Below are 27286 nucleotides of genomic sequence, written 5' to 3'. Positions count from 1 at the left end.
TTAGAAACCTTTGATTAACATGTTTTACAGCACTGGGTGAGTTTCTGTCAATCCTTAGCGAAAGAAATTTTAAATAATAATTTAAAGGAAAGGCTTAACTTTTTTTTTGAACAAACAGCAAAAAGTGGTGAGAACTTTGATTTTGGAAAATTACAAATGGATTAAGGGACCAGATAAATTTGAAATAAGATTTTGGAATTAATTTTAAATTAATGGGAAAATGTTTTTGTTTTGAATTCTTTAAACAAATTGATAGGACGCCACCGTTGAAAGTTGGACACTAGAAGGAACAGCAAGGAACTAGAGATTACAATTAAAGGAGAATGCAGTTACATTTGATTTAGTAATACAGAATGAAGAATTGTTTTAGCAATGGACATATTAAATGATATTTTTGAACAATAGATTCAGAAGTTAATTTTAAGAGTGTTGCTTCTATGGGTAGAGTGTTTCGAATATTATGGAAGAGGAATAACTTTAATTAGCAAGTTTAAGATTGATCTGAAAGTGGATTTTAAAATGATAGGGTAAAGAATGATATGGAAAAAGATATACACTGGACATATAAAAGAAAATGGATTATAACTTGGACACTTAGATAATTAAACTTGGATAATTAAAAGAAACATAAAACAAGAAGCTAATATAATTGGATAATTTTCTTATATCGGTTTTACAAAAGAGACTTGTTGAAAACTATGAAAAATGTCAGAAGGGATAAAAAATGAAACCAAGACATTATTTGAAGGAACTAAAGATCAAGCTTGTTAAAAGAAAAGAAGGCATATCAAGTTGGTTTATTTGATCAATATTAAAATACTCTTGATGGGCTTTTGCTGATTAGGATTGAAACAATGAGACTTCAAGTATTTGTATTTGTCAAGACAAGGGATAGGGGAAGAAGAGATCCTTTATTGTAATTTAAGAGAAAGTGATGTTACTAAAATAGTTTATACTTGTGATGAAGGGGGAAATAATTTCTTTTTCTTTACTCTATTTTATTTTTTTCGTTTCTATTCTTTATTTTTTTACTTCTTTGTATCTTCTACTTTTTCTTCTCCTTTTATTAATTTGTATCTCTGCAATTGTAATTTTAACACTTTTTTAAAAAAGAGAGACCCACAGAATGCATTTCCCAACGTTTGCAAGGACGCTCTTCAAGGCAGAATAAAGGCACCTTTTTGCCTGAAACAGAGGCACCCCAATCAAATTAGAATACCGAGATCAAAGCTAACTGCTTCTGTTATCACTCACAGACATTTAGTTCTGTGCTCCAGGCCGCATGAAACGAGAAGGAAGTGCTCCAAAATTAGAGATAGTCAAACATACTTTCTTTTCAAATCGTGATGTTTACTTTGACGTTACATGGCAGAAGTTAAGGGTAGGTTATCAGAAAATAGTTGGTGTCGTCCCCGTCCCCCCCCCCCCGTTCACAGAATCCCACGTGACCCTTTGGAGAACCAGAGCTTGCCGTGCAAAGAAATACTTGCGCTCTAGTTTCCCCGCAGGCATGGAGTAGTAATGATTGCACGGAAAAGGTGTGCTTGTGTGTGTGTCTGTGTGTGTGTTGGGGGGGGGGTAGTCAGCAAGAAACAAAACCTGTTTTCTGAGAAGATACACCGCATTTCCAACCGATCGTCTGCCCTCCTTCTCCTCCTCCTGACTTTACTATCTCCTACAGTTTATTCCTCTCCAAGACCAGCGCCTTTCCTTCCTGAAGCGGGAAATCCTGTCCTTCCCTCCGACTTCCCGACCAGCCCCCCCCCCCCCCCCCCCCGGTCTGTTCATAGCCCTATGTGCTAGCTCGTTGGACCCCGCAGGCCGGCTCAGCGAACGCCGGAGAATCCCGCCGATTGGAGCTCTATTCTAAAAGACGAGAGGATGAGCTCATCCTCAACCAATGGGAGACCACCGTGGACAGCCACGGCGGTACAAGTTGCAGCCTACACCTGATTCCTCGGGTCGCTGCAGCTTTTACTCGGTCCGAGATGGATAGGGGCGTGGAAGGTCCCGTCTGTCTCACCTCCGTTCTTACTAGCCTCTCGGGGCCGTCAGCTCTGCAAGGTATTGGCGAGACTCGTGGATCTCCGTGAGGGCCACGTCCCACCCTGCGCCTTCTGGGACCACCTGTCTCCTTGCCGGTCCAGTCGCTCCGTCACGGGTTTGCATCATCTCCGGGATGAATCCAGTAACTGCAGCGCGATTTCATTGGTAATTCGGTCTCGGGGTGGAGTAGGCAGGGCTAGGCGAGGTCAGCTCCTCGTTCCCCTCCCGATGGCGAAAGCTCGTACAAGGCCGCCCGGTTGCTAAGGTTATGCCCGTGATTCTGCAATGCTAGCAATGGATGCTTCCTTCTAGCGGCGTCTTACTTAAAGCCCTTTGGGATGCCTGCAGCAGGTCAAGCCAGAAGGAGCTTCTCCACGAGAGCATCGGTGCCTGCACTGCGGGAACCCCAGGTCTTGTATACCTCCATCTTGGCTGGGGCGTCCAGCGGGAAAAGCAATCGGCCTTTATCCTATTAGACTGGTCTCAAGCCGTTAGCAGCTACCATTGCGTGTCTGCCTGACCTGGGTACAGGAATTCTAAGTAGCCGCTGGATTTGCTTCACCTTCCTTGCAACGGGTAGGGGCATCACACCTGGACTGAGCCCATTCAGATAACCCCTGGCTGGCAGCAAAGAGTTAAACATCCTCTTCACTTCTTAGGGCCACTTACTGGTTGTTTGGGGTTTTCCTATGGGCAAATCATATAGCCCATAATAAGGAGTTGCCTGTTTATTTTAATTTTTGTTGCTACTTTGGTCCATTCAGTCAAGCAAATTTTAAGTAGTGTGATTCTTAGCCAACCCCATGGTCTTAATGTTGCATCCCAGATATCAGATCTTAGCCACTTGCTGCTTCTTTCTCTAAAGGGGAGCTGTAAGCTTTTAGTTTAGTATCATTGATTGAAAAGTTGGTTAACAATGGCCCTTTTTATTACAATAATTCTTTGTAACATATATATTTGCAAATGCTGCAGATTTTAGTTGCCAGTGCAGTTTGATAGAGTAACAGAGTTGGAATAGCTTTAGATCTGGATTTAATTACTCTTCCCTCTTTTTCTTTAGATCTTTGGGGGCCTTGTTCATACTGCCCTGACAGCACCACTGGGTTTAATTTATAGAAGAAAAATTCTCTATTTTTTCAGTCTGCAAAAGGGAATCTTTCTTCTACGGCGGCACTTGTTGTGACATGCAAAAAACCTATGTTGACAGTCATAGGTATATCTGTGGCCTTTCATATATAATCGAGGTACCATATTTTTCGGAGTATAAGATGCATCAAGATTTTGAAGAGGCAAATTAAAAAAAAACAGTTTTTGCACTCTGCAGACCTCCCCAGAACAGCCCGTTTTGGTAAAAAAAAAAAGGGCATGGATAGTGCTCCTGGGGGCTGGGGGGGGGGGGAGCAAAAATGAGCAAAAAACAGGCCATTTTTCGCTTATAGAGTGCTCCTGAGGGCTGTGGGGAGGGAAAAACGGCCTGTTTCAGCTGATTTTTGCCCTCCCCAGCCCCCAGGAGCACTCTGGAAGCCTCCTAAAGGCTATGCACGGCCATTTTAGTGAAGGAGGCAGGGTTTCGAAAGGCAAAAAATGTTGTATTCAGTGTATAAGACTCACCCAGATTTTCAGCCTCTTTTTGAGGAAAAAAGGTGTGTCTTATACTTGTCTTATACGGTATATCTTTCCTCATTTCTACCCTGTCTGGCTGATGCTCAGAGCAATTCAGCGGTGGTATTCTGCCGGTTCACCCTGGTTTAGGTGAACCGGTAGTGGCGGCAGCGGGAGGCTCCACCCATCCGCCCATATGTCATCACAAAAGCTCTGCGCATGTGCAGAAGCACCACACACGATCACACTCCCGGTTCTGAACTGGTAGCGAAGGTAATTTCATGCCCGGAGTAATTGTGCCTTTTTCTCATGCATTGCAGGATGTGGATGGTAACAATCTGTTGAGAATGGCTAATTCTTAAGGAGAGTATCCTTAAGATATTTTTTGGGAAATGGATTCAGAGTCCTGTAACCGAGCTTTCTCCCAGGCCCGTGTATATCTTGAACAAATTCGAAGCCGGGTTGCACCAGGGAGTATTGACATACATGGTCCTGGGAAGCGCGACTACCTGGTGGATGCAGCTAAGCAGATCCGCCTGGCTCTTGAACGGGATGTAAGTGAAGACTATGAAGAAGCATTCAACCACTACAAGAATGGTGTGGATGTGCTGCTCAATGGGGTGCAAGGTAAGATGGGGTTGTGAAGCATCCTGCAGAAAGTGGAGTTTGGAAGCAAGCAGATTGTTTGGTGCATTGTACTTGGTGGTGACTTACATGATTATCAAGGGTGAATTTCTTCTGTCGATTAATCTGTTTTTTTAGGATAGGTTCCAAATGACTCATCCAGGCAGATGAGTGTTACACCGCTTTAAAGCACAAAGTGATTCAGATCGCTCTGTGTGGCAGTTTGATCTATGCTAGTTCATAAAATTTTAGAAAAGAGGAAAATTAAGTAATACAATCAGAGGAAAATGAGTGGACATATTGAAAACAAGCATATGTTTATTTTTCCTATTTGTTAGAGTTATATCCCACCTTTATTTTGTAAACTCAAGGGAACGTATACAATGCTCTGTCCTTTTTTTCTCCACAACAACCCTCTAAAGTGGGTTGGGCTGAAGCGTTTGGCCCAAAGTCACTCAGCCAACTTTGCTGCTTAAAGAAGGCCTAGAACTCATAGGCTCCTGATTTCAAGGCCAGAGCCTTAACCATTGCACCATTTAAAGGATTTTGATGCTTTCTCAGTGCGGAAGTGTAATTTGTTGCTGTTTTTTAAATACTTTATTAATTTTATTCAATTTCTATATCCGCCCAACTCAACCAAGTGACTCTTGGTTATAGAATAGGATATATAAGTGGCTCAGAATTCAACATGGCACAAAAGCAAAATAAATACACACAAAAAAACAAGGCCTCAACATAAATTAATGCACATAACTCTTGACAGTGGATCCCAACAAGGAGCGCCGTGAAGCCGTGAAGAGGAAGATCACCCAATATCTAAAACGGGCAGAGGAGATCTTCAATTGCCATCTACAACGTAATTTGGGGAATGGCAATTCCACTGAAACGGTGAGAAACGAGTTGTAGAGTGTTATTAGGACTCTTTTGTTGTTGTTAGTCGTGAAGTTGTGTCTGACCCATTGCAACCCCATGGCAATGTGCCTCCAGGCCTTCCTGTCCTCTACCATCCTTTGGAGTCCATTTAAGCTCACACCGATGGCTTCAGTGACTCCATCCAGCCACCTTATTCTCTGACGTCCCCTTCTTCTTTTGCCCTCAATCGTTCCCAGCATTAGGCTCTTCTCCAGTGAGTTCTTCCTTCTCATTAGGTGGCCAAAGTATTTGAGTTTCATCTTCAGGATCTGGCCTTCTAAAGAGCAGTCAGGGTTGATCTCCTCTAGGACTGACCAGTTTGATCACCTTGCAGTCCAAGGGACTCTCAGGAGTCTTCTCCAGCACCAGAGTTCAAAGGCCTCAATTCTTTGGTGCTCAGCCTTTCTTACGGTCCAACTTTTTAGGACTCTAGTAGAACCTTTAGTGTAGAGTTCCCCGACATTTACAGCTTTGCGGACTAGTGGATGGGGGGAATGGGGATGGTTCCGCACAAGGGGTCAGCAAGTGTGCATGGGTGTGTCCAACTCCATTTGCATGAGCGGCGGGCACACACACTTGGCTGCTGCTCGCACAAGTGGGGGATGCGGATGAGTGCGCTCACCCACCGCTTTCATGGCCATGTTCCAAACTGCTGATGGCCCAGTAGTGGGCTGCGACCTAGAGGTTGGGAATCTCTGTTTTAATGAGTCCAATGTTCGAAACATTTCTGGATGCAGAGAGAATTAAAGTAGAGCAGTTGTGGAAGAGAGGGGGACATGCCTTCAGAATGAAGGCTTTCTAGTATGAGAAGATGCTAGCCGTGATTTGAAAACCGAAGGGATCTAGTTTAAATCACTTGTCAATTCAGTGCCTCACAGGATAATCTGGTTAGATTGTAGATCCTCTATTCTTACATCCTGCCCAAAGCAGAATTTGCATACTCTACCAGACAAATAATTATCTCACCTTTGCTTAAAAACTTTTCTGCTACATTTTGGGTACACCCAGAAATGCAAAAAAATAAATAAATAGTTTTAAGTTTTTTTTTAAAAAAAAGAAAATTATTGTTCAGGTAGATATAGTATTTTAAACGAGGAGGTTGCATGGAGACAGAAATTCCATACTTATTGAGTGATATGCTGTTTGAGGTTTATTTTAATTTTATTTACTTATTTATATCCTAACCTTATTTTTATAAATAACTCAAGGTGGCAAACATATCCCTCACACCTTCCTCCTTCTATTTTCCCCACAATGTCAACCCTGAGAGGTGGGTTGGGTTGAGAGAAAGTGACAGACCAAAGGTTGCCCAGCTGGCTTTCATGGCCAACATGGGCCTTGAAAACTCATGAGTTCTTGTTTTCTAGCTTGGTGCCAAAATCATTAGATCACACTAGCTGTCCATAATAATTACTGTTACTGTCCTTTTTTTTTTTTTGCTTGTACATCTCCCATCTCTTCTTTATAGATAATCCCAATTACATTAAATGTTAAATCCTGGACATTATAACACAACATAAAATTTCTCCTAAATTATTCTGGATTCCTAAATTCAGTTTGGAATGTTTCTATTCATTTCTATTTTATCAGAATTCTCAGATGTACAGGAACGTCTTACTTGAGGTTGTTAATATTGGGGCTGGAATTTTTATATTCAATTACTTTCTCAATTTTTAATCCATAACAGCAAGTCAAAAGCCTGCATAGGTGTGCTCAACCTATATTTGATTTGTGTGTGTGTGTGTGTGTCACATTATAACTATTATAAAGAGATCCTTGAGTTGAGCTTTAACTCCTGCTCATGTCATCCATGCAGTTCCCTTGGCAACAGTATTAAGTGGCTTGCTGCCACTGCCATCTTCTAACATGCCTTTTACAGACTCCTGAAAAGTCAACATTTCTGGGATTAAACAAGTATAATGTTTTTGACTCACTTGTTTAATTGGATTCTCTTTATCTAGTTCTATGACGTGTGTGAAGAAAAAACATTTTAGATCGTACTTAGGCAGAAATATTAAAAAATGTGTTTCCCAATCTTTTAAGTACCATTGTTAATTTTTTTTTAAAGATAAAATTGTTGTTAAGAATTTTGATTATAAGTAAAATCTAATACGAGCAAAACTTGAAGAAAAAAAATAGAAAGGAATAAAAGATGCAAGGAAAAAAGAAGAAAACAAAAAATAAGAATGTAATAAAAAAAGGAAAATATATAAAAAAGTTACTTCCAACTTTCATCACAACAACTATAAACAGATTCAGTTACTTCACCCCCTCTCAGGTTACAAACATTTATTTCTTCATCCCATATCCCATCTCTTAACCTCTCAACAAATCCATAAAATATCACCTCTTCAATAGCAATAGCAATAGCAATAGCAATAGCAGTAGACTTATATACCGCTTCATAGGCCTTTCAGGCCTCTCTAAGCGGTTTACAGAGAGTCAGCATATTGCCCCCAACAATCTGGGTCCTCATTTTACCCACCTCGGAAGGATGGAAGGCTGAGTCAACCCTGAGCCGGTGAGATTTGAACCGCTGACCTGCTGATCTAGCAGTAGCCTGCAGTGCTGCATTTAACCACTGCGCCACCTTGGCTCTTCAGTTCTCCCAAAGGTGCTTTTTGAAGAGGCAACTGGACATCCTGGTTTTTCTTTGAAGATGTTTTGCTTCTCATCCAAGAAGCTTCTTCAACTTCTTCACAGCTGAAGAAGCTTCTTGGATGAGAAGCTAAATGTCTTCAAAGAAAAACCAAAAAGTCCAGTTGCCTCTTGAAAAAGCACCTTTGGGACAACCACGACCTGGATGACTGAGAAGCTCCATAAACTTTTCAGTTTTTGTGCCAGCAGAAAATCCATAAAGGATTTCCAGAACATATCTTGTTTTAACCTTAAGCCAAGTTTATATTCCTTTTTACTTCTATTTTTTTTTATTCATTCAAATATAATTGATTTCTCTTCATTCCTTCTTTGTCCCATCTCACAAGACTTCTTCAAGGCTTTAACAAGCGTCTTTTGTAAATCCAATAAGAAATAATTATCTAGGTCGCTTTTTTTGTAATTTTCCCTTTAAATTTTGAAACCTCAGTCAATTTCTTTTGTGGATCCTTTTCTAAGCCATTCTCTTGGACCACTTTTAAATAATATTGCTTTGGAGTATGGTATCCTCCCAACTCATAGCATAAAGTTTCATTATATGCTTTGTAAACTCTTAAATTGGGGAGGAATGGAATACTAGAGGTAGAGGAGATGATGGAAAATTTCTCCTGATGTTAATGAAACCTAACCACATGGCCACAGTTTTTTCCATGAGAGTCCTAGAATGCTTTTAACATTATGATTGGTCAGTAACATTTGCAGCAAATTTGGGATTGGAAAGATCGGTAAAGTTTAATTGCTATTAATTGTCTGGCTCCATTTTGTACCACTTCAAATGAAGATGTGCTCCCTTTCTTATTGGTTGTAGGGTTATAGCAGTCTTCGCTTCCGTCCGATAAGGACACTCAGCACACCAGTGGAGAATCTCAAGCACTGTAAAGTAGTGGGAATAATTGATAAGGTAACTCATTGTTTATGCTGGCGATGTCTAGCTTCAGGCAATACAAATGTCCCAGAAGAGCAGCTGTGACAGAAGCAGGCATGAATGGTCCTAGAGAACCAACAAGCAGTCCTAGAGAATTATAAAAACGAATCTGCCTATTGTAGCAAATGTGTTTTCACACTGGAGCCTCATTAGAGCAGGACTATCAAACTCGCAGCCCACAGCCCGGATGCCTCATGCATTGGCCACACCCACACCCAGTTTAGTAAAGGGGGGGAGTCGTGATATATCACGTGACATAAAAAAGGCTAGTATGACACCCCTGACTTTGAGGAAGACAAACTCAACATCTGGAAAGTGACGGAATTTTCCTTAGAGATTATCTGTGTGTCCAACATAAAAAGCTCAATAAGGCTGAGCAATTCTGAAATTGGATTGAAGAATCAAAGAATTAAGAGAAGCATGAGGATGAAATCTAAAGAGAAAGTAGTTGGTGGCAGATATTTCTACTGTAGAACAGAATCTCCAGCTTCCCCCATTGCCTTTGTTTGTCAGAAGCTCTGTAGGAAGATTGCAAATGATAATCCCACAATCCCACGATGCTGCAACTATTTGAATATATGCTGTTTGCCAAGCACTCGAAAGTTTGATCACATGACTGGGGTGGGTGGGATGCTGTGACAGTCATAAGTGTGAGAATTGGTCATAAGTCACCTTTTTCAATGCCATTGTAACTTTGGTCATTAAAAGAATGGTGGTAAATTGAGGACTACCTGTACTAACAGATTAATATAGGAGATTAATCATCCCATCCTGAGATGATGTTGATATATGTTGTGTATTGCTTATAGGTGCAAATAGTGCAGGATCCAGCTACTGGGGACACCTTTATATTGAAGGTATGTGGATTTCCCTTTTCCCATTCTCTTTTACGGTTCTAGATATGGCACCTCTGTGTAAGTAACATGAATTATTTTCTCTTGAGTCTGTGTTTCTGGGACCATTGCAGAATAGGAGCATATTAAACGGTTTTTAAATGTGACCGTTTGGGCAGTCTGGATTGTTCTGAGCACTGTGACTGAAACTTTTCTTTGCTGTTTGGATTTGGAGGGTTTTTGTTTTTGTTTTTAACCCAGCTGTGTCAGTACGGTAGCAGGAACTAATTGAGATAAGGGTGAGAATTTGGACCCATTTTATCTAACTTGGGCCTATTTTATTGGCCGGTAGCAATTTTGCCTATTGCAAAAAAAAGTCGTTGACGTCTCTTGTTCTGAAGGAAGTTATAAACAGATTGGTTTTCTGTCACATCAACTGATATATTCAACTCTAGTAATAGTATTAATTATGTTAGCTTAATATGTAAAATCTTCTACCTTTAATTTTGTTCATTAAAATTCATTAGTGCTGATGTCATATATGGCACCTCTCTCTATCAGGGATTGATTAATTGGAAGAAAGTGGCAGGAAGGGACATTTCCTGTTTTTCTTCTCCCTCCCCCCATCCCCCTTTATGACTTTCTGTTCTTCTGAAATTGTCCTGAGAGTTCTTTTAGATCTCTAGGGCAGCTTTGAAGAGGGAAACAGGAACTGTGAAGAGCACGTCCTCTAGAATAAGCCAAATTCCTCCAAGTGCTAGATTCAGAGGTGGTATTCAGCAGGTTCTGACCAGTTCTGGAGAACCAGTAGTGGAAATTTTGAGTATTTCAGAGAACTAGTAAATACCACCTCTGACTGGCCCTGCCCCCATCTATTCTCTGCTCCTGAGTCCCAGCTGATCGGGAGGAAATGGGGATTTTACAGTATTCATTCCCCGCCATGCCCACCAAGCCACGCCCACAGAACCGGTAGTAAAAAAAAATGAATCCCACCACTGGCTAGATTCATCCTTGTGAGAATATGGAAGAGGGAATGCATGTATGTAAGTATACATTTGCATCTTATTTACATGTTGATTGATATGATAGACTAGATAAAAAGGTTTGTTTATGAGAAGAAAGGTCCATGATTTGTAATATGGGCAAGTGAAGATGGTAATTGTTTGTAATTGCTGCAAAGATTAGAAGTCACTTTTTTAGATATAGGTAGTCCTCTATTTACAACCATAATTGGGATCAGAGGTTTTTATTTGCTAAGCAAAGTGATCGTTAAGTGGGTCGGACCTGATTTTACAATCTTTTTTGATATGGTTTTTAAGCAAACCACTGCAGTTGTTAAGTAAATCATGTGATCGTTAAGGAAACCCAGTTTTTCCCATTAACTTTGTTGAAAGCAGGCTGGGAAAATTGCATGCAATGATCATGAGACATGAAGCCGTTGTTAATACATGCCAATTGCCAAATGCCTGAATTTTGACTCTGGGGATGCTGTAATGGTCATAAGTCATAATTTTGTTCAATGCCCTTGTAACTTCGAATGGTAAACAAATAGTTAAGATGAGGACTATCTGTATCTTCCTTTTTCTTTTCCTTTCTGTGTGATCTTTCATCTCTTTCATACAGCCATATGCCTCTGTATATTAATGATTCAACTGTGGAGGTAGTTAGCACCATCAAGTTTCTGGGTGTGCAGCTAATGAGTAGGTTAGTTTGGTCACTCACCAGTGAGACACTGGTGAAGCAGACACAGCAGAGCCTACGTTTTCTGCGTTGCATGAGAAAAGTTCATCTTCCTTACCCTGTCCTTACCACTTTCTGTAGAGCCATGATGGCGGACCTGTGGCACGCAATATAGCAATAGCAGTAGACTTATATACCGCTTCATAGGCCTTTCAGGCCTCTCTAAGCGGTTTACAGAGAGTCAGCATATTGCCCCCAACAATCTGGGTCCTCATTTTACCCACCTCGGAAGGATGGAAGGCTGAGTCAACCCTGAGCCGGTGAGATTTGAACCGCTGACCTGCTGATCTAGCAGTAGCCTGCAGTGCTGCATTTAACCACTGCGCCACCTTGGCTCTGGCTCTGCGTGCCAGAAGTGGCCCACAAAGCCATCTTTCTGGGCACACCAGCCATCGCCCATTGCTCTTCCAGGTTCTGACATGCACAGCTGGTCTTCTTGCACGCGGGAAGAGCAGCTCCCTGGCATGCATGGAAACAGGAAGAGCAGCTCCCTGGCATGGATGTGCGCACCAGGAAACTGAGCTTCCTGTTTCCAGTGCTGCATGCACACCAGCCAGCTGGTCTTCATGTGTGCCAGAAACCAGAAGACCAGGTGACTGGCATGCTTACGCACACCGGAAACGGAAGCTCAGCTTCCCAGCACCGTCTATCCAGGACATGGCATATAAAAGCGCTGCTTGAGCAGAGTCTGGCATATTGTCAAGGATGCTACATATCCTCTCCATGACCAGTTTTCCTTGTTACCTTCTGGGAGGAGGCTTCATGGCATCTGAAGCAGAACATCCAAATTCAATCACAATTTTGTTCCATACAGTATCAACCTTATGACCTGTTTGCTTTTTCTGCTACGTATTGAAAATGGACATGGATTAATTGTGTGTGTGTGTGTGTAGCATGTATATATGTGTGGGGTGTGTGTATGCATGTGTGAGAGTGAGCAACAGAATTTCTTTTTTAATGTGTGCCAGCATGCTCACAGTAAAAAATGACTATCAAGGTTATCTGTCTTATCTTTTATTTTCTCTTTTATCCTTCTATACTTTCTTTTTTTATTTCTTTTATGTTTTTGAAGTTTTAAAAATATTTGTAAAATCTTCTTTTAATGAAAATTATTTTTTAGAAAGAGATAATATATTAGAAAAATTATGAAGGAATTATGTAGTCCAGTGTTTCTCAACCTTGGCCACTTGAAGATGTCTGGACGTCAACTCCCAGAATTCCCCAGCCAGCGAATTCTGGGAGTTGAAGTCCAGACATCTTCAAGTAGCCAAGGTTGAGAAACACTGGTGTAGTCCATGTGGAATGGTGCCTTTAAAGGTCAACTTTCATCTATGCTTTTTGAAGAAGGAATAGTCAGAACAAGGATGGACTTTTAATCCCACTGGTAAACTTCTGGCCCAAGAAGATCCTTAGCTTATTTTTTCTGATACTATTTTCTTTTTATCAGAGTATTCCCAAATCCTATGTGGAGACCCGGGAAAGACAGACTATCATCCCACATGGAATCCCCTTTATGACAGAATTGCTGCGCTATTCTGTAAGTAAGGATTCCATCTTCCTCCACTTGGAACATGTGAAAGGTGAGTATTTATTGCTAGATATGTTGCATTCTTGATTCCATCTCCCAGATCTCTCTTTTCTAAAACTGTTGGGTAATTAATGTGTGAGAAATATGTCATATCATCTTTTCTGATTACTAAAAAGTGCTGTCAGGCTCCTTGAGTTTTTTTGCTACCATAAATTAATGGTTCTTCTCCTATAAAAAATATAAGAAACATGGAGAGACCACAAGAAGGTCCCATTGTCACTCTGCCAATAGCAGAAAGCAAGGTTGCAGCTCACATATAGGAAGATAACTAGTGAGCCTTCTGAATTCTGATTAATAGTAGTGGCTGGAATTGGCAGGAATAATAGGCGAAGCTAATAGAGATCTGGGTTTGCAGTGTTTCCAACTATTACTAGCTGGTACTTTTCTCCCTTTTTACAGGAGGAAATCTCTGGTCATATCTTCGCTCCCATCATGGTTCTGCCTCTGTCCGTTCTCCCTCGCTGAGTCCAAAGCTCACTTTGGATTTTGGGTATATCAGGGAAGAGAAGCACATAGAAAACCTTCATGAAACTGGTTCTGACTCTCAGCAGAGCTGCAAGATCTATCCTGAAAACAATAACGGCCCAATTCCTGTACCTGTAAATTGTCCCCTGTTGAAAAAAATGGACTGCTTGATGTCTATGAAACATTCATCCAGCCCTCTTTCTTCTAGAACCTCAAGTGACCACAGGTGGCATATTGAAAAGGCAGGTGGACCATGGAGGGAGAATCTAAGCACAACCCACCCCTTTCCTGGTGCTACAGAACCTACAAGCAAAACAGTACCTCAAGAACATAGTCAGCCACCCAGTCAGAGACAGACTTTCAGATCCTGTGATTCATTTATGACCATTGATGGCATTGGGAATGTATCTGGGAAAGAGATTCCTCAGCCAGAACCAAAGATACAAACAGGTGAAAGGTTTAGCTATACTGCCCCAGAGGGAACAAGAGGATACAACAAATCAAAGGGAGAAACGCCGTGGCAAAACCAGTTGTATCCTGGAACTCTTGAAGAGGACCACAGAGAGAAGATAGAAGCAAGAGAAGAAGACCCTTTTATGCAGAGGGCACCAATTCTTGATCATAAACATTTCAAAACCCAATCAACAATAGGATGGCATGGATCTTCAGTGGAACCAGTTGCCCAAAGCCATACCCCTGTCAGTTGGGTCATAAATGAGGAGCAGATCCAAGTTTGGGCAGCTGAATTGATTTTAGCTCTGGAAGGTCTCCACCAACAGGGAATCTTGTGCCAGGATCTCAACCCACGAAATTTGCTTTTAGATGAAACTGGTATGTTTTTCTTAAGACAGTACTGAAAGAAACTTTAGTCCATCGTGTGGGGCAGTGCAGTGATGGGTTCCGAGTGGTGCAGCCCAGTACGGGCATACCGGTGGCAGCTGGGAGCAGTGGCCACCGTACTAGAAAGGTGTTTTAGTGGGTCCGCCTGCCCACGTTCCTTACCTCTTTTTGAAGGAAACGGGCCAATTGCGCACTCACGAACAGCATACGGTGCCTGTGCAACCTCGCCGAGAAGCTGGGGCATCGCAGGGCGGTGACATGTGCGTGGTGGCATGCGCACGTGTGCACAGCACGCGTGCCCAAGGTGGACATCTGGCCCCATCGCAGCATACCGGTTGCGACGGGTTCCAGAACCCACCACTGGGGCAGTGATATGTGACTATTTAGAGTCATTTGGCTCATCTTTGTCTTTTTTCCTCTGACATAAAGAGAAACAATGATGAACTGCATGCATTATTGTATATTAAAATGGGGGCTTCAGATGTACACCTAGGATAAATTGAGTCATTCAATTTAAGAAATGGAAAAAGTGTTTGCTTGGCTTTGCAGTGCTAACTTTTGTGGTTGACATTCTTCATAGGTCACCTCCGTCTCACGTTTTTTGGCCAGTGGAGTGAGGTTGAGCCGCAGTGCAGCAGTCAAGCGGTAGATGATTTGTATTGTGCCCCAGGTATGGCTAAGAACTGTTTTAACCCTGCCTTTGATATCTGGGAAGGCTCCTATACAAAGTTGTTACACGGGAGGGAGAAGGCGGGGAGGGAATTAACAACAATGTATGTAGACTGCTTTATAGCAGCAGCACCCCCCCCCCCAAACCTTTTGGGCACCAGGGATGGGTTCCATGGAGAGAGGTTTTCTGTGGGGTGGGGGTGGGGGCATAGTTTTGTGTGCTGCCTGCATCCCGCGGACGGAGCTTCACTTGTTTACACAGCTCGGCTTCTGGCATGCCGCGGTCTGGTGCTGATTCATGGACCAGGAGTTGGAGTCCCTGGCTTTATAGAACAGCTCCAAAAATATTTAGAAGTTTATTTATAAGGCTGCTCCAAAAATATTTAGCCTATTATAGGACTGTTTCAAAAATATTTAAATGTTTTGTCAATGTTAGGGTTTTTGTTTTTTTTACGTCTCAAGGTTTTAGTTTAAGTTCATGTGCTTGGTTGTTTTTGCAGAAGTGGGTGGAATTTCTGAACTGACAGAAGCCTGTGATTGGTGGAGTTTTGGAGCGCTGCTTTATGAATTATTGAATGGAGTGGTAAGTAGCCTGGAGACATTGAATCTAATTGTATAATCCAATATTAAGATCCCAGAAAAATGGCTACCAATCGCACTAGCTAGAATGTAACATCAATAGGAGCTCTAGGACAAGGTGGGGAGCCCTTTATTGGACTGTTCTCCCTCCCTCCCTGATATGCTGGAGCACATTGCTGGATTGGTGGTGGAGTTCCTGAAAATGGCTGTTCTGGAGGATTTCAACTTGCCTTCCCTGGAAGATGGGTCATAAGTGGCTCAGGCGTTCATGGTGATGATGGTCCAAGATCTTAACCATGGTCATTCAGTGCCTAGGGCAGTGATAGCTAACCTTTGTTGGCTCCTGTGCCAAAAGCAGGGGGAGCTCAGGGGGGGTCGTATGCGGGTGTGCCACACACATGCTATGAACGCAACCTTCCCCCACACACGCATGCCTGCATGCGCCCCCCGCTTTTGACATGGTTTTTTCACTCTGGGGAGAGTGAAAGCCAGAGGCTTTCTAGGAGCCGGGGGAAGGCGAGAACAGCCCCCTCCAGAGACCCTCCGGAGGCTTCAGGAGCTTCCCTAAAGCCTCCGGAGTGCGAAAAACGAACCTACGGGGAACCTGGAAGTTCGAGAATGGTGACTTCTGGTTTGTTCATAGGGGCGGTTTTTGCCCTCTGGAGCCTTCAGGGAAGCCTCGTGAAGGCTCTGGAGGGGGAAAAACGGCCCTATGAGCAAACTTGAAGTCCATTCCCGAACTTCCAGTTTGCCCGGAGGGCCAGTTTTTCGTGCTCCAGAGGCTTCCTTTGAGGTTGAAAAACGGCCTCAAAAGAAGGCCGAAATCAACTGGCCAGCGCGTGCATGTGCGTGCTGGAGCTGACAGGGCAACGCTTCGCGTGCCCTAACAAATGGCTATGTGTGCCACCTGTGGTACGCGTGCCATAGGTTCACCATCATGGGCCTAGGGCACACTGAGGTCACTCATTACATCTGGTTTTTATCTTGGGGCAGTTGAAATGTAATCTAAGCTCCGGGACATTAAAAGCTGTCCCATCACGGTTGGATGGCAGATTGCGGTGAAGCTGTCTGTTTGGTGCCACAAGCCTTTGTATATAGGATGATCCCATTCAATTGGCTCTCTTGAGGTATCAAGTTTCCAGATGGCTTTTCCCAGCTGATGGTGGGTTGTTCCATTGAGGCTTTAGCAATTTGTTGCGCTACAGTAGAAATAATGGCCTTAGGCAGACTTGAACCTGCATGCCACTCCCAACCTCTAACTTTGGCAAGGAGGGGTCAGGGAGGAGGCAACGGCTTTTTAAGCCTCTCCAGGGAATCAAGCAGACCAAGAGTTAGCTAGAGTACCATCGGTGTACTATGAGTTGTGGTTCTGACATAACATGAATGAGAGCCAACATTTGGGTCTACCCTAGGGCAATAAGAGCAGTAAAATGTTGATATTTCTCCTTTGTTACTGTGTCTGCAGATTGCTGCCCAGTAGCCCACTTTAAAGTGTTTGGGCCCCTACTGGGTAGGGATAGAAATGAGAAGCACCTGAGCTGTGTGGAATTCTCTAGGTATCTGAAGATAAAAGCACACTGATTTACTCAGATTTGTATGTTAGCTGGGCAGGCCAGAGGAGATAGTTGAGGCTTTCTATAGCAAAACACCTGGGATGAGTTTGACCCTGTGAAGAACAGTTATTTACAACCTCAACTTAGCCACTTGCACTCTGAACTCTTGCCCTTCCTGGTTGGTGAAAGCCTTCAGGAAGGTGACAGAGAGCTGGGTTGGGGTATTACTGAATGTGTCCTTGAGAGGTACTACTGCACTCTCTGAAGAAGCAATGGAACATCTCCTCCTCAAGAAGCCATCAATTGAGCCAGATGTGCTGAACTGTCAATCACCTCTTTAGAGGGAACATAGTGGAGAAAGTAGCTGGGCTGCTGCAGCACCAGTCTTGGAAGAAATAGTGGATTATATTGACTTGTTTCAATCAGGTTTCTCACTTGGGTTTAGCACAAAGTTTACATTGATCTTGCCCATGGATGATCTCTGGTAGACTGGGACAGGTAGAGCTCCCTCCTGACCCTGCTTGTCCTTTCAGCAGCTCTTGAGACCATCAGTCATTGTTTTGAGCAGGAGAAGCATTTCTTAGAAAGACCGTTGGACTTACCTGAATAGTTGTTCTCTGTGTGCTGCGGGAGAACGATGAAAACAAATCACAAAAATAACAGGCAACATCACATATACTACGTGAATACATGAAAATAAACAAGCACAGACTGAAGTACTGTAGCAATGTCTAAAACTCTGCTAGATTAGTGCTAATCTCATACTCTCAACTGCTCATTTTATTTTTATTTATTAATTTTTTATGCCGCTCATCTCGTCTGTAAAGTGACTCGGGACAGCACATGCACTAACTTTGCATAAACTGAATTTTTGTTTGCATTAAATGTCAAATGATTTGCAGTAAACAGAATGTTGCATTATTTAAACTCATGTTAATCATGATTTAGCTGTACAAGTACTATGATATAAGTGTACCAAGTGTCTGCACTTGAGATCTTCTTACTGGTAGTTGTTAATTTTGTTAATACATTGTCACCTTTAGTGAGTGCTATAGTAAATATATTATAAGCAAAGCAGCTAATAATTAATTTCTAAATAGCCCCACTTCTTTTTCAGACTTTATCGCTGAATCATCCCTCAGGGATTCATCCATACACCCAGATCTATCTTCCAGAAAAGCTCAGCCAGTCTGCTTCATCACTACTCTCAGAGGTGAGGTTGAGGTTCCTATTCAAGCATGGGAAGTGCAAGAGTAGTAAGAAATAAATGTTTTGCATGTAGTGCAATTCTGAATTACAATTTTTTTTTTTTTTAGCTGCTGCAGTATGATCCGAAGCAACGTTTGGGCTCTGGTGCAAATGGTGCAAGCAAGATTAAGTCACACATTTTTTTCAATTCGATTCAATGGAATAAGATGGTTGCAAACTAAGTTCTAAATGCAAGGGATGGTGGAAGAAGTATGCTTGATGGAACACCAAATTGAGTAGTTTGTCTGTCGAATTGTGCTCCAAATGATCCACATCCATTGAAAAGCACTTATTCCTATAAGATGAATGAATCTGAGACACCAGCACTGCTGTCGCCTAGGGAAGAATCCACAGAATTGGGCTGGGATCTGCATGCTCAAAAGAAGTCAAAAGGACACTTCTGTTCTTTTTCTTCTTCCTAATTGTGTGCCACAGCAGCTTCATAAAAATCCTAGGCACCTCAAGTTTCCTATAAGGTAGTGATGACCAATTTGGAGCCCTAAAGATGTCCAATGTAACCCAAATAGAAATTGAAGTCAAGCATCCTACCCTTGAAGTAAGTTCTGGCACTTCAAAGCCCAAATCTGATGTGCCTTCACAATAGTATAAGTAGGGATCTCCTTGTTTTATCCTACTTGATAGATTTTTTTCCCCAAACCAAATATGAGGAGATAACCTTATGTTGTATTTTATCATTTCTGTATCTCGTGTTTAGTTCAACTTTCAGAGGATTATCTAATTTTTTCATGCATATATTTGCCCTATAAAATGTTCATATTTTTCCACCCCATTTTTTATTTGGTGTTACAACTTTTGCAGGTTAGTGGTGCATTTTTGTAAATGTACCACAAGGGGGACATTTTCAGTAAGTTTTATGTGCTTGTATTTCCCCTTCAAAAAAAAAATGACTTATTTGTAGATCTGACACAACCTTTTACCTAGCAAGGAAGTGAGGAAAAGACTCTTCTTTGGACTTCTGTGGATTATCCAATGTCTTGTCTCTGACTATTGTAACATCAATAAAACAACTGGAGCACAAGGACTTGTGTGAATTTTTAGAAATGTTGCCACCTGCCACAAATAAGGTTTTCAAGCAAGGCCTAGGTTGGGCCGAAACCAGAAAAGCCACACTGATACTACAGTTCCAGCAGGACTCTGTCCAAGGAATGGCCAGCTTTGGCACATGCATGAAAGTGGTCATGCTGACCGGACATGTTACAGAGCATACACAAATGCTGAATGGACAAGATTTGAATCAAGGGAAAAATCTTCTCCCTCAAACAGAAAACAGAAAGAGGTTCTGGTTAATCTTAGAAAATACTTGCAATATGATTGATTCACTTAATACTAAAATAATTTAGAGTACAGCACATGCTAAATTGTGCCTAGAGAGTGTGGCACATTATTTTTCTAATGACATTTTTCTTCACGCACATATTTAGTTCTTTAATATCTCTAAATAAGACTAATAGGGATTTGTTGGACCAGTAGCTGAGGGTTAGCACACATAAGTTAAGCACATTACAGTTTACTTGTTCATGTTAAAGCAGAACACACTAATTAAGCCATATTTAAATTCCCTGGGGAAAAGCCAAGTCTCAAGCCCAATAAGTCAACACAACTGTATTCAGTTATTTTACTTTTGTGAAATTTCAGCAGCTCAAGATTTCTCCTTTAATTAGCTCATCTGGTTCAACTTTAGAGCCAAGTGCAGCAACAATTCTCAAGAGCTGCCTGTGGAACATTGAATTTTCCTTCTATGAAAGGCTGGAAAGACTTTTCTAATCAGCAAAGTGAAAATCAGAAACTACACTCATGCATAATTTCTTTGTTTTATTTTGTTTTAAAATCTGTTGTTAAATATTTTAGTTACAAGTTCTGTGCAGTGGGCAAGAGTATTGAACCCTGCAGGCACTAGCAACCCTCTTACTCAACAATACATGTGCACACTATTGTACTAAGGATATGTCCCCATGAACCAGCAGTCTTATGCCAGGATATATGCCAGAGACAATTGAGTCCCAACTCACAATACCACACAATCAGGCCAAACCACTGTAGACAAATAGCTGAAGAAGTCAGTCAAGGAGAATTGGATGGAATTTAGGACAGTTGTGGAGATTACCCAGTTTGAGCTGGTCCCAATTGTAAGAAGGGACACCAATTCTGCCTTATTCATCTTTTCCCAATCTGAGTTATACTATGATCCTCCTGTTCTTAAAAACCTGGGGCAGAGAAAAATTCTTGAAAGTCATCCATAAATTGCCTGATGCCAATAAAGGCTATAAAGTAGGTTGTTGGGTTACAGTCTTAATATCAGAAGTGCCTGTAAAAGCCAAAAAAACCCATAAAAATTGGGTAGGAGGGGGTACAATAAATAACTTTTTATTATGGAGGTGGTAAGATCAGGCACTGCATAAAGAATCCTGGTAGACAACTTGTCTCTCCTGTTAACTTTGCAAAATATATGTCATAATAGAGACCCAGCAGCAATTTATCTCTTTTCTGGCATCTTGTCCCAGAGAATGAATTAAAAGCTGAAATTTTCATGCAAGATCAGACTAGGAAGGAAACTCTAGCTAAGAAGCAAGTAGTTTCTCCTCCTGCAATAACCTCAGGAAAGAGGCAAAGTTAGACCTAATTGGATTGGACGAAGTGGGCAGGATGGAAAGGTTATACATGAATAGACCAGGATAGCCTTTGATTTATTCTGGGAATAAAGTGAACTCTTCAGAAGAGAGTGTCTCTCTTAAATTTCCTTTTAAAACACCCCTTGCAACTAGGGGGAAAAAGACTGGAATGAAGCCCTGCTGATTCCTCAATGTCCTCTGTTTTATCTGCTGGTGCTGTATCCTTGGTCTACTGGATGGGGTGAGATAGGACGTGCTGTGACCCTTTATAGGTCAAGCAGCAGAACTCGAGGATCTTCTACCACAGCCTTGATCTTGCGCAGGAAAGTCACTGCCTCCCTCCCATCAATCAACCGGTGATCATAAGTCAGCGCCACAAACATCATTGGTCGCACCTCAACCTAAATTAAGAGAAGTCTCACTGTTAAATTGAACATCATCTTAGTCTGTGCCTCAACGTGTTTCACTTACTGTACTTTCTCTATGCTACCCAAGAACCTCAAGTGCCCTATGAATCAGCCCCCTTCCCAAAAGCTTAGCCCTTTAAAAAGCCTCAAAGACCTGATTCTTCTGCACCAGGCACACACAGTGCTTGGGAGAAGAATCCGGTCTTTGTAATTGTTAATTCTTTGTAATTAGATGAATCTTGTCTCTTGCCCCCCTCCCCCGCATTACTTTATCATTCTTCCTTTGCTTTTTATGTTTTTAACCCTTAGTAAAGTAAATAATCCCAGGTTCTTAATCTTTACCAGAATTGCCTGGTAAGTAGAGGGCTATATAAACTGAATAAATGTATCTCTAACTTCTTGGCAAAGAATTTGAGCTTTTAGTAGACCCAAATCCTTTTAAAACCACTTATAGCCCAAAAGAATTCTCTGAACATGGTTTTGTTTTCTACAATGTCACAAAAGTCAAGGTTTACAGTTACAATGTCTTTTATACTATTTGATTAAAGCTAACCAATCTTTCCCTTCCTCTCAACTAAAGAATCTTATCAACATTAATATAACCAAATAGGATATGCTTTTCCATGAGCACCATTGATGAGCTTGATGTTCATTTGGATGGCCATTTAAAAATCTTCTCTGCTGCTTAAAAAAAAAGCTGCATAAGAGCTGATCATGGAAAAGTGGTTTTCAGTGACTAGGCTAATGTTAAGAGATCTCTTAAACTTTCAGGATCGTACCTTGCCTCCAATAGCAACAGGCCTGTCAAAGATGCCATGCATGCCCAAGATGGCAGACTGAGGCGGGTTGATGATGGGTGTTCCAAAAAGAGATCCAAATACTCCACCGTTGCTGATGGTGAATGTACCACCATCCATATCCTCAATGGCAAGCTCATTCTTGCGAGCCTGAAATGAGATTAAAAAATGACCACAAATGGGTTATGCTGGAATATTAAAAAGCAAATCAGAAAACAGTAAGTGTCTGGGTGTCAGCTCTCAACAAAACAGACATGGGCATTTCAAATATCAGCCCTTATCAGAGCAAAGACAATGTGTAACTGTCCCGCCTCAATCACTAGTAAAATATAGCAGTCCCTTCAAAGTTCAGAGGTAGAGAATTGTGAAAACAATGTATTCAGAAACAATAACCAAAAGTTCAGAAGACCCCTAGGAAAGGGTCTGCAAGCTAAGCTATATGAGGAATAGTTAAAAGATCAGAGGACATTCAGCACATAGATGAGATGATTGAGAGGAAATTTAGTAGTCTTTAGTTTCATGGCCAGATCCAGTGGGCTAGAACTAGATCTCAAGAAGAACTTCCTAACTGTATAAACTGTCAGCCAAGGGAATGAGGTGCTGCATGAAAGCAGTTTTCTTTCACCAAGTTATCAATGCTTGATTATCATGTTAAGAGATGCTATCAGTGGATCCTGCCCTGAGCAGAAGGCTGATTCACAGGAAATGATTTTTCCTAGTACAGAGCATAAACACACAATATTAAGAATGATAAGGATTAACCTGTTCTGCCACAACACTGACATACGGTTCTACTATTTGGAAAAAATATTTCTCTGTTCCTGATATGGGTATAATTTTAGAATAGTCTAGCAGGATCAGTTTGGCAACAGGCTAGAAACCAGAAAACCAGGACTTTTACTCCAGCTTTAACTATGAAACCCAGCTGAGTCATCTTTGGCCAGTCGCTCTCCCTCAGCTCAATTCATTTCATAGTGTTGTTGTTATGGTGAAAATAGGAGGAAGGAGGAGTATTAGGTAACTACCTTGAATTGTTTATAAAAAATTAATAAAGGTGGGAGATAACTTTTTTTCTCTTCCTACCCAGTATAAAACTTATTATATTATAATCAGATTTATACTGGGTAGGAAGAGAAAAAAAGTTATTCTCCACACTTGCAGACTTTCTGGAGGCATCTTTCTGGCTAGTCTTCAAAACAAACCAACAAACAAAATGCTGAACTACCCAGATACTTACTGGATCAATTAACAATGGAGGGATGTCTCATGTTAAACTGTTAAAGTTAGTGAAGGTGGAGAATACCCAGATACCGTTTGTCTTGTCCTCAATGTGCTGAATGTGAATTTTGATTCTGTTACTTTCAATTTCTGAAAGCTACATTCTATTTTTTATTTCTAAAACATGAGGATTCTGTCTCTTCTGAAGATCCCTTCAGAGTGATTTACCTTCTCTCCCAGCTCATTGATTGCACGCTCAATGTCAGCAAAATTCATCGTTTCTACATTTCTGATGACAGGAACCACTAGACCCTATGGGAAATAAAAACCACCAAATAACCAACAATATTAATATCATTTCCAAGAAATATAGAAAAAGCTAAGGAGCAGCAATTCGAACAGCTTTTCTAAAAATGATCTCAAACTATTAAGTGCTCATTCATTTTCTTAGTAGGATGCAGTATGTTTAATGTTTTGAATTTAACACTGAATATTTGTCATGTTAGACCATGGCTACATTTATTTGTAAAGGCAAGGCAGAACTAGCTTATACCATTAATGAGCAACATGCTGGTACATACTGCTATACTGCTTCCAACAGCAAGTAAGTCATGGATTTGAACAACTATCTTGGAGATTTACTGTGAAATGCAAACTGAATATTGAGGCTTGTTAAGTAAGAGAGAAGCAGCAAAGTGGGGCATAGTCAAACAGAATGCAAAACTATAAGGAATCAAAATTCTGGCTAACTTTTCTGGCTAACATAGACACACACTGTGTGAAAAGGGGATTTAGATGCTCAGTGATTTAGGAGTACTAGGACTGTGGGACTTCAAAAAGACAAGCCTTCAGAGCTCCTAGTTCACCTTCAGCAAAAAAAATCAAAGTGGACTCAACTTATTAGCTTCAAAAGAAAAAGAGGAAACAAATGCAGGAGACAAGGACTTGTATTCCGCTACCTAGCATTACATTTAATATTAAGTAGAAATAGTTTCTACCACTATGGAGTTTTGTCCAAAAACTACTACAGGTAGTCCTCAAGTTATAAATGTAATGGAACATTCATAACCTTGAGGATTCATAGTAGTGAATCATGTAACTTGACCGTGCTCATTCCCTCCTTTCACCCATGCATTTGCTAATCGAATGCGCAGGTAATTAAGTGCACATGAGGTATATCTGGGTGAGGAAGGCCATGGGGGCCTAGCAATGGAACAGGTCACCTGCTTCAGTCTGCCCAAGGCCTCTCCCAACCCACTGAGATACCTCATGATCCCTCCCCTGGGGTCTCCATAATTGCTCCCCACACCCATCTTCCTTTACTTACCTTTTGAAGATCTGTCTCCTTTCCAGCCTCTCTGCCACGGTTTCTTTGCCTACTTGCAGTCTCTGTGCAAAAAGCATTTGCAAGTTGACGAGATTTTGGGGCAGCAAAATTGCCTTGCTTCAAACCTCCCATCAGCTTGCAAGCACTCTCCACACTGAGACTGGAATGGCACGAAAAGCATTTGCAAGACAATTGGAGGCTTGAAGCAAGGTGATTTTGCTGCTCCAAACCCTCATTGGCTTGCAAGCACTCTTCGGCTGGATGTGGTACAAGCCTCGATTCACAGAGAACAGAGGCCTACACTACTGTAGTGCAAGATCTTGTGCTACTGATCTCACACTACAGTACTTTAGGCCTCTGTTCTCCATGGGACAAAAGGCTTTGCAAGTGAAGAGACCGAGTGGCCGGAAAAGACCGAGTGGCTGTTGTGTTTTCCTCCCAAAGATTTGGCCAATAATCCAACACTCAGGCTGGGGGGTCAAATTTTACACCCCTCAGAGAGGGTCCGCAACTTGGGAGTCCTCCTGGATCCACAGCTGTCATTCGACCATCATATAGCGGCTGTGACCAGGGGGGCATTCGCCCAGGTACGCCTGGTGCGCCAGTTGCGACCCTACCTGAACCGGGAGGCCCTCACAACAGTCACTCGGGCCCTTGTGACCTCTAGGCTGGAATACTGCAACGTGCTCTACATGGGGCTGCCCTTGAGGAGCATCCGGCGACTTCAGCTAGTACAGAACGCAGCCGCGCGAGTGATTGCGGGTGCACCCCGATTCACCCGCATTACACCTATCCTCCGCGAGTTGCGCTGGCTACCTGTCGATCTCCGGATGCGCTTCAAGGTGCTATTGATCACCCATAAAGCCCTACATGGCAGTGGATCTGGATACTTGAGAGACCGCCTTCTGCCAATTACCTCCCTACGACCTATAAGATCCCATAGATTAGGCCTCCTCCGCATTCCATCGGCCAGCCAGTGTCGGCTGGCAACCACAAGGAGGAGGGCCTTCTCAGCAGTAGCCCCGACCCTTTGGAACGAGCTCCCCGTGGAGATTCGTACCCTCTCCACCGTCCAGGCCTTCCGCACTGCCTTGAAGAACTGGCTCGCCCGTCAGGCCTGGGGATAAGGATTTCTACCCCGCCCGAATGTTGTATGCATGTTGCTCATTATTTTATTATGTGTTGTTGTCTCAATGTTGTATTTCCCCTTTCCCTGGTTTCTGTGAGCCGCCCTGAGTCCCCTCAGGGAAAAGGGCGGCCTACAAATGCAAATAAAACCTACAAATGCAAATAAAGAGGCCTTCCTTCTGTTTGCAAAACTTTTTGCGGAGGATCTTGTGCAGGCCTCGGTTTGTAGATAACATAGGCCTAAAGTACTGTAGTATGAGATCAATAGCGTGACATTTCGCGCTACTGATCTTTCGTGATCTCACACTACTTTCGGCCTCTGTTTTCTGCAAATGCAGCAAAGCAGGCAAAGGAACCAACTGCTTGCTAGATCGTTGCAGGGTAAGTTAGTCTCCACAGGCCCAATGGCTGTGGAGTGCCAGGGGGAGGAATAAACAGGGTGAATGTTGCAGTGCCTCTGCTCTCATTCATAAGTGTCATGATGCTGGAACATTCGAAACTGAGTTGTAAGTAGTTGGGGGAGGGGCTATCATAACTTGGGGATTACCTGTATGTGGTTTTTGGACAGGAGTAACCCTCCATCTGTCACTGCAGAGTAAGACAATGTCAATAGGTTCAGCTTCCATTTCATACAGGCAGCCTTGGTTTACTTCTATCCCCTGCAATCCCTTTTTCATAAATTTGAGCAATCAACTGGCCAGGTGAAAATTGTCTCCATAATACCTACCCTAGGAGTTGCCACTGCAACACTGATATCCACATATTCTCTGTATACCATTTCTTTGGTTGTATCATCAATCACTAAATTGAAAAGGGAAAGTAGGTGTTACAAAGAGCAACACCAACAATGAAGACTCAACTTAGAAGAACTACATAATGATCAGAATCAAGGCCTATCCAGTATCTTCCTATTTGCTGCAAATTAGTTCTTTCAGTTTACTTGAAATACTTGAAAGACATATCTGTAAATTTTAATTTCACTCAGTTTTTAATTTTTTTCAGCTGAATTTCACCTCATCCCATTTCTGCATTGCTTATCAAAGACTTGGAAAAATATGTTATGTATTTCTGGGTATATTTTTCTTAACAGACTGTATATACTTTCTACAATATGTTTTTGCAATATTCCCTAATGCAAACTTGTCTGTGTATGCTAAATAATCTTTTGAGGTCAATGAATACAATTGGAATTTTGATACTATGTTATAGTGATCTTAAATATAGTTACTTTTGGAGTGTGGCTTATTGGTTCATGCAATATTTTCCACAATAGCTGTACTATAACTAGTAAGCTACTGATTTTAATAATCAGTAATCTCAATGCATTTCTAAGATGATCTTAGATGACTCTAAGATGATCTCTATCATTCAGGGCTACTTTTGTCTTTTTTTAACAGCAGTATGTATGCATGTATTTATGGGCTGCACTCTGTGGCATTTTGTAAAGATTGTGCTATAGATCATCTTTCTGTGTTGTTTTCAAAATATTTTTTAAAAAAC

At 41.8% G+C, this 27286-nt stretch overlaps 2 protein-coding genes across 2 annotated transcripts in view; one reads left to right on the top strand and one right to left on the bottom strand.

The window, feature by feature from the left end:
- The first annotated feature begins 1851 nt into the window (after positions 1 to 1851).
- RPS6KL1 (ribosomal protein S6 kinase like 1) lies at positions 1852 to 20592 on the top strand. The gene is made up of 11 exons (XM_032231576.1): positions 1852 to 2211; positions 3969 to 4275; positions 5036 to 5160; positions 8648 to 8740; positions 9574 to 9621; positions 12785 to 12917; positions 13325 to 14221; positions 14811 to 14900; positions 15400 to 15482; positions 18149 to 18244; positions 18348 to 20592. The coding sequence occupies exons 2-11, from the start codon at positions 4041 to 4043 to the stop codon at positions 18459 to 18461; spliced, it is 1914 nt and encodes a 637-aa protein (XP_032087467.1). The 5' UTR covers positions 1852 to 2211; positions 3969 to 4040; the 3' UTR covers positions 18462 to 20592.
- Positions 20100 to 27286, bottom strand: part of DLST (dihydrolipoamide S-succinyltransferase) — a 23138-nt gene continuing 15951 nt past the window's right edge. Inside the window, exons 12-15 of the mRNA XM_032231587.1 lie at positions 26514 to 26587; positions 23560 to 23643; positions 22096 to 22263; positions 20100 to 21310 (exon numbers count right to left, since the gene is read on the bottom strand). Of these exons, the coding sequence (XP_032087478.1) occupies positions 21176 to 21310; positions 22096 to 22263; positions 23560 to 23643; positions 26514 to 26587 (461 nt within the window). The 3' untranslated portion in view covers positions 20100 to 21175. The remainder of the gene's footprint in view (positions 21311 to 22095; positions 22264 to 23559; positions 23644 to 26513; positions 26588 to 27286) is intronic.

The sequence above is a fragment of the Thamnophis elegans genome, chromosome 1, assembly GCF_009769535.1.
Source record: "Thamnophis elegans isolate rThaEle1 chromosome 1, rThaEle1.pri, whole genome shotgun sequence".
NCBI classification, from domain to species: Eukaryota; Metazoa; Chordata; class Lepidosauria; order Squamata; family Colubridae; genus Thamnophis; species Thamnophis elegans.
The sequence above is the reverse complement of the archived record's forward strand: the minus strand, read 5'-3'. Positions and strand labels throughout refer to the sequence as shown.

Bases quoted from the DNA above. Each gene is read 5' to 3' on its own strand.
- RPS6KL1 (XM_032231576.1), top strand. From the start codon at position 4,041: ATGGATTCAGAGTCCTGTAACCGAGCTTTCTCCCAGGCCCGTGTATAT. The intron at 14,222-14,810 runs GTATGTTTTTCT...CATTCTTCATAG, and splicing joins TTTGCTTTTAGATGAAACTG to GTCACCTCCGTCTCACGTTT. The intron at 15,483-18,148 runs GTAAGTAGCCTG...CTTCTTTTTCAG, and splicing joins ATGAATTATTGAATGGAGTG to ACTTTATCGCTGAATCATCC.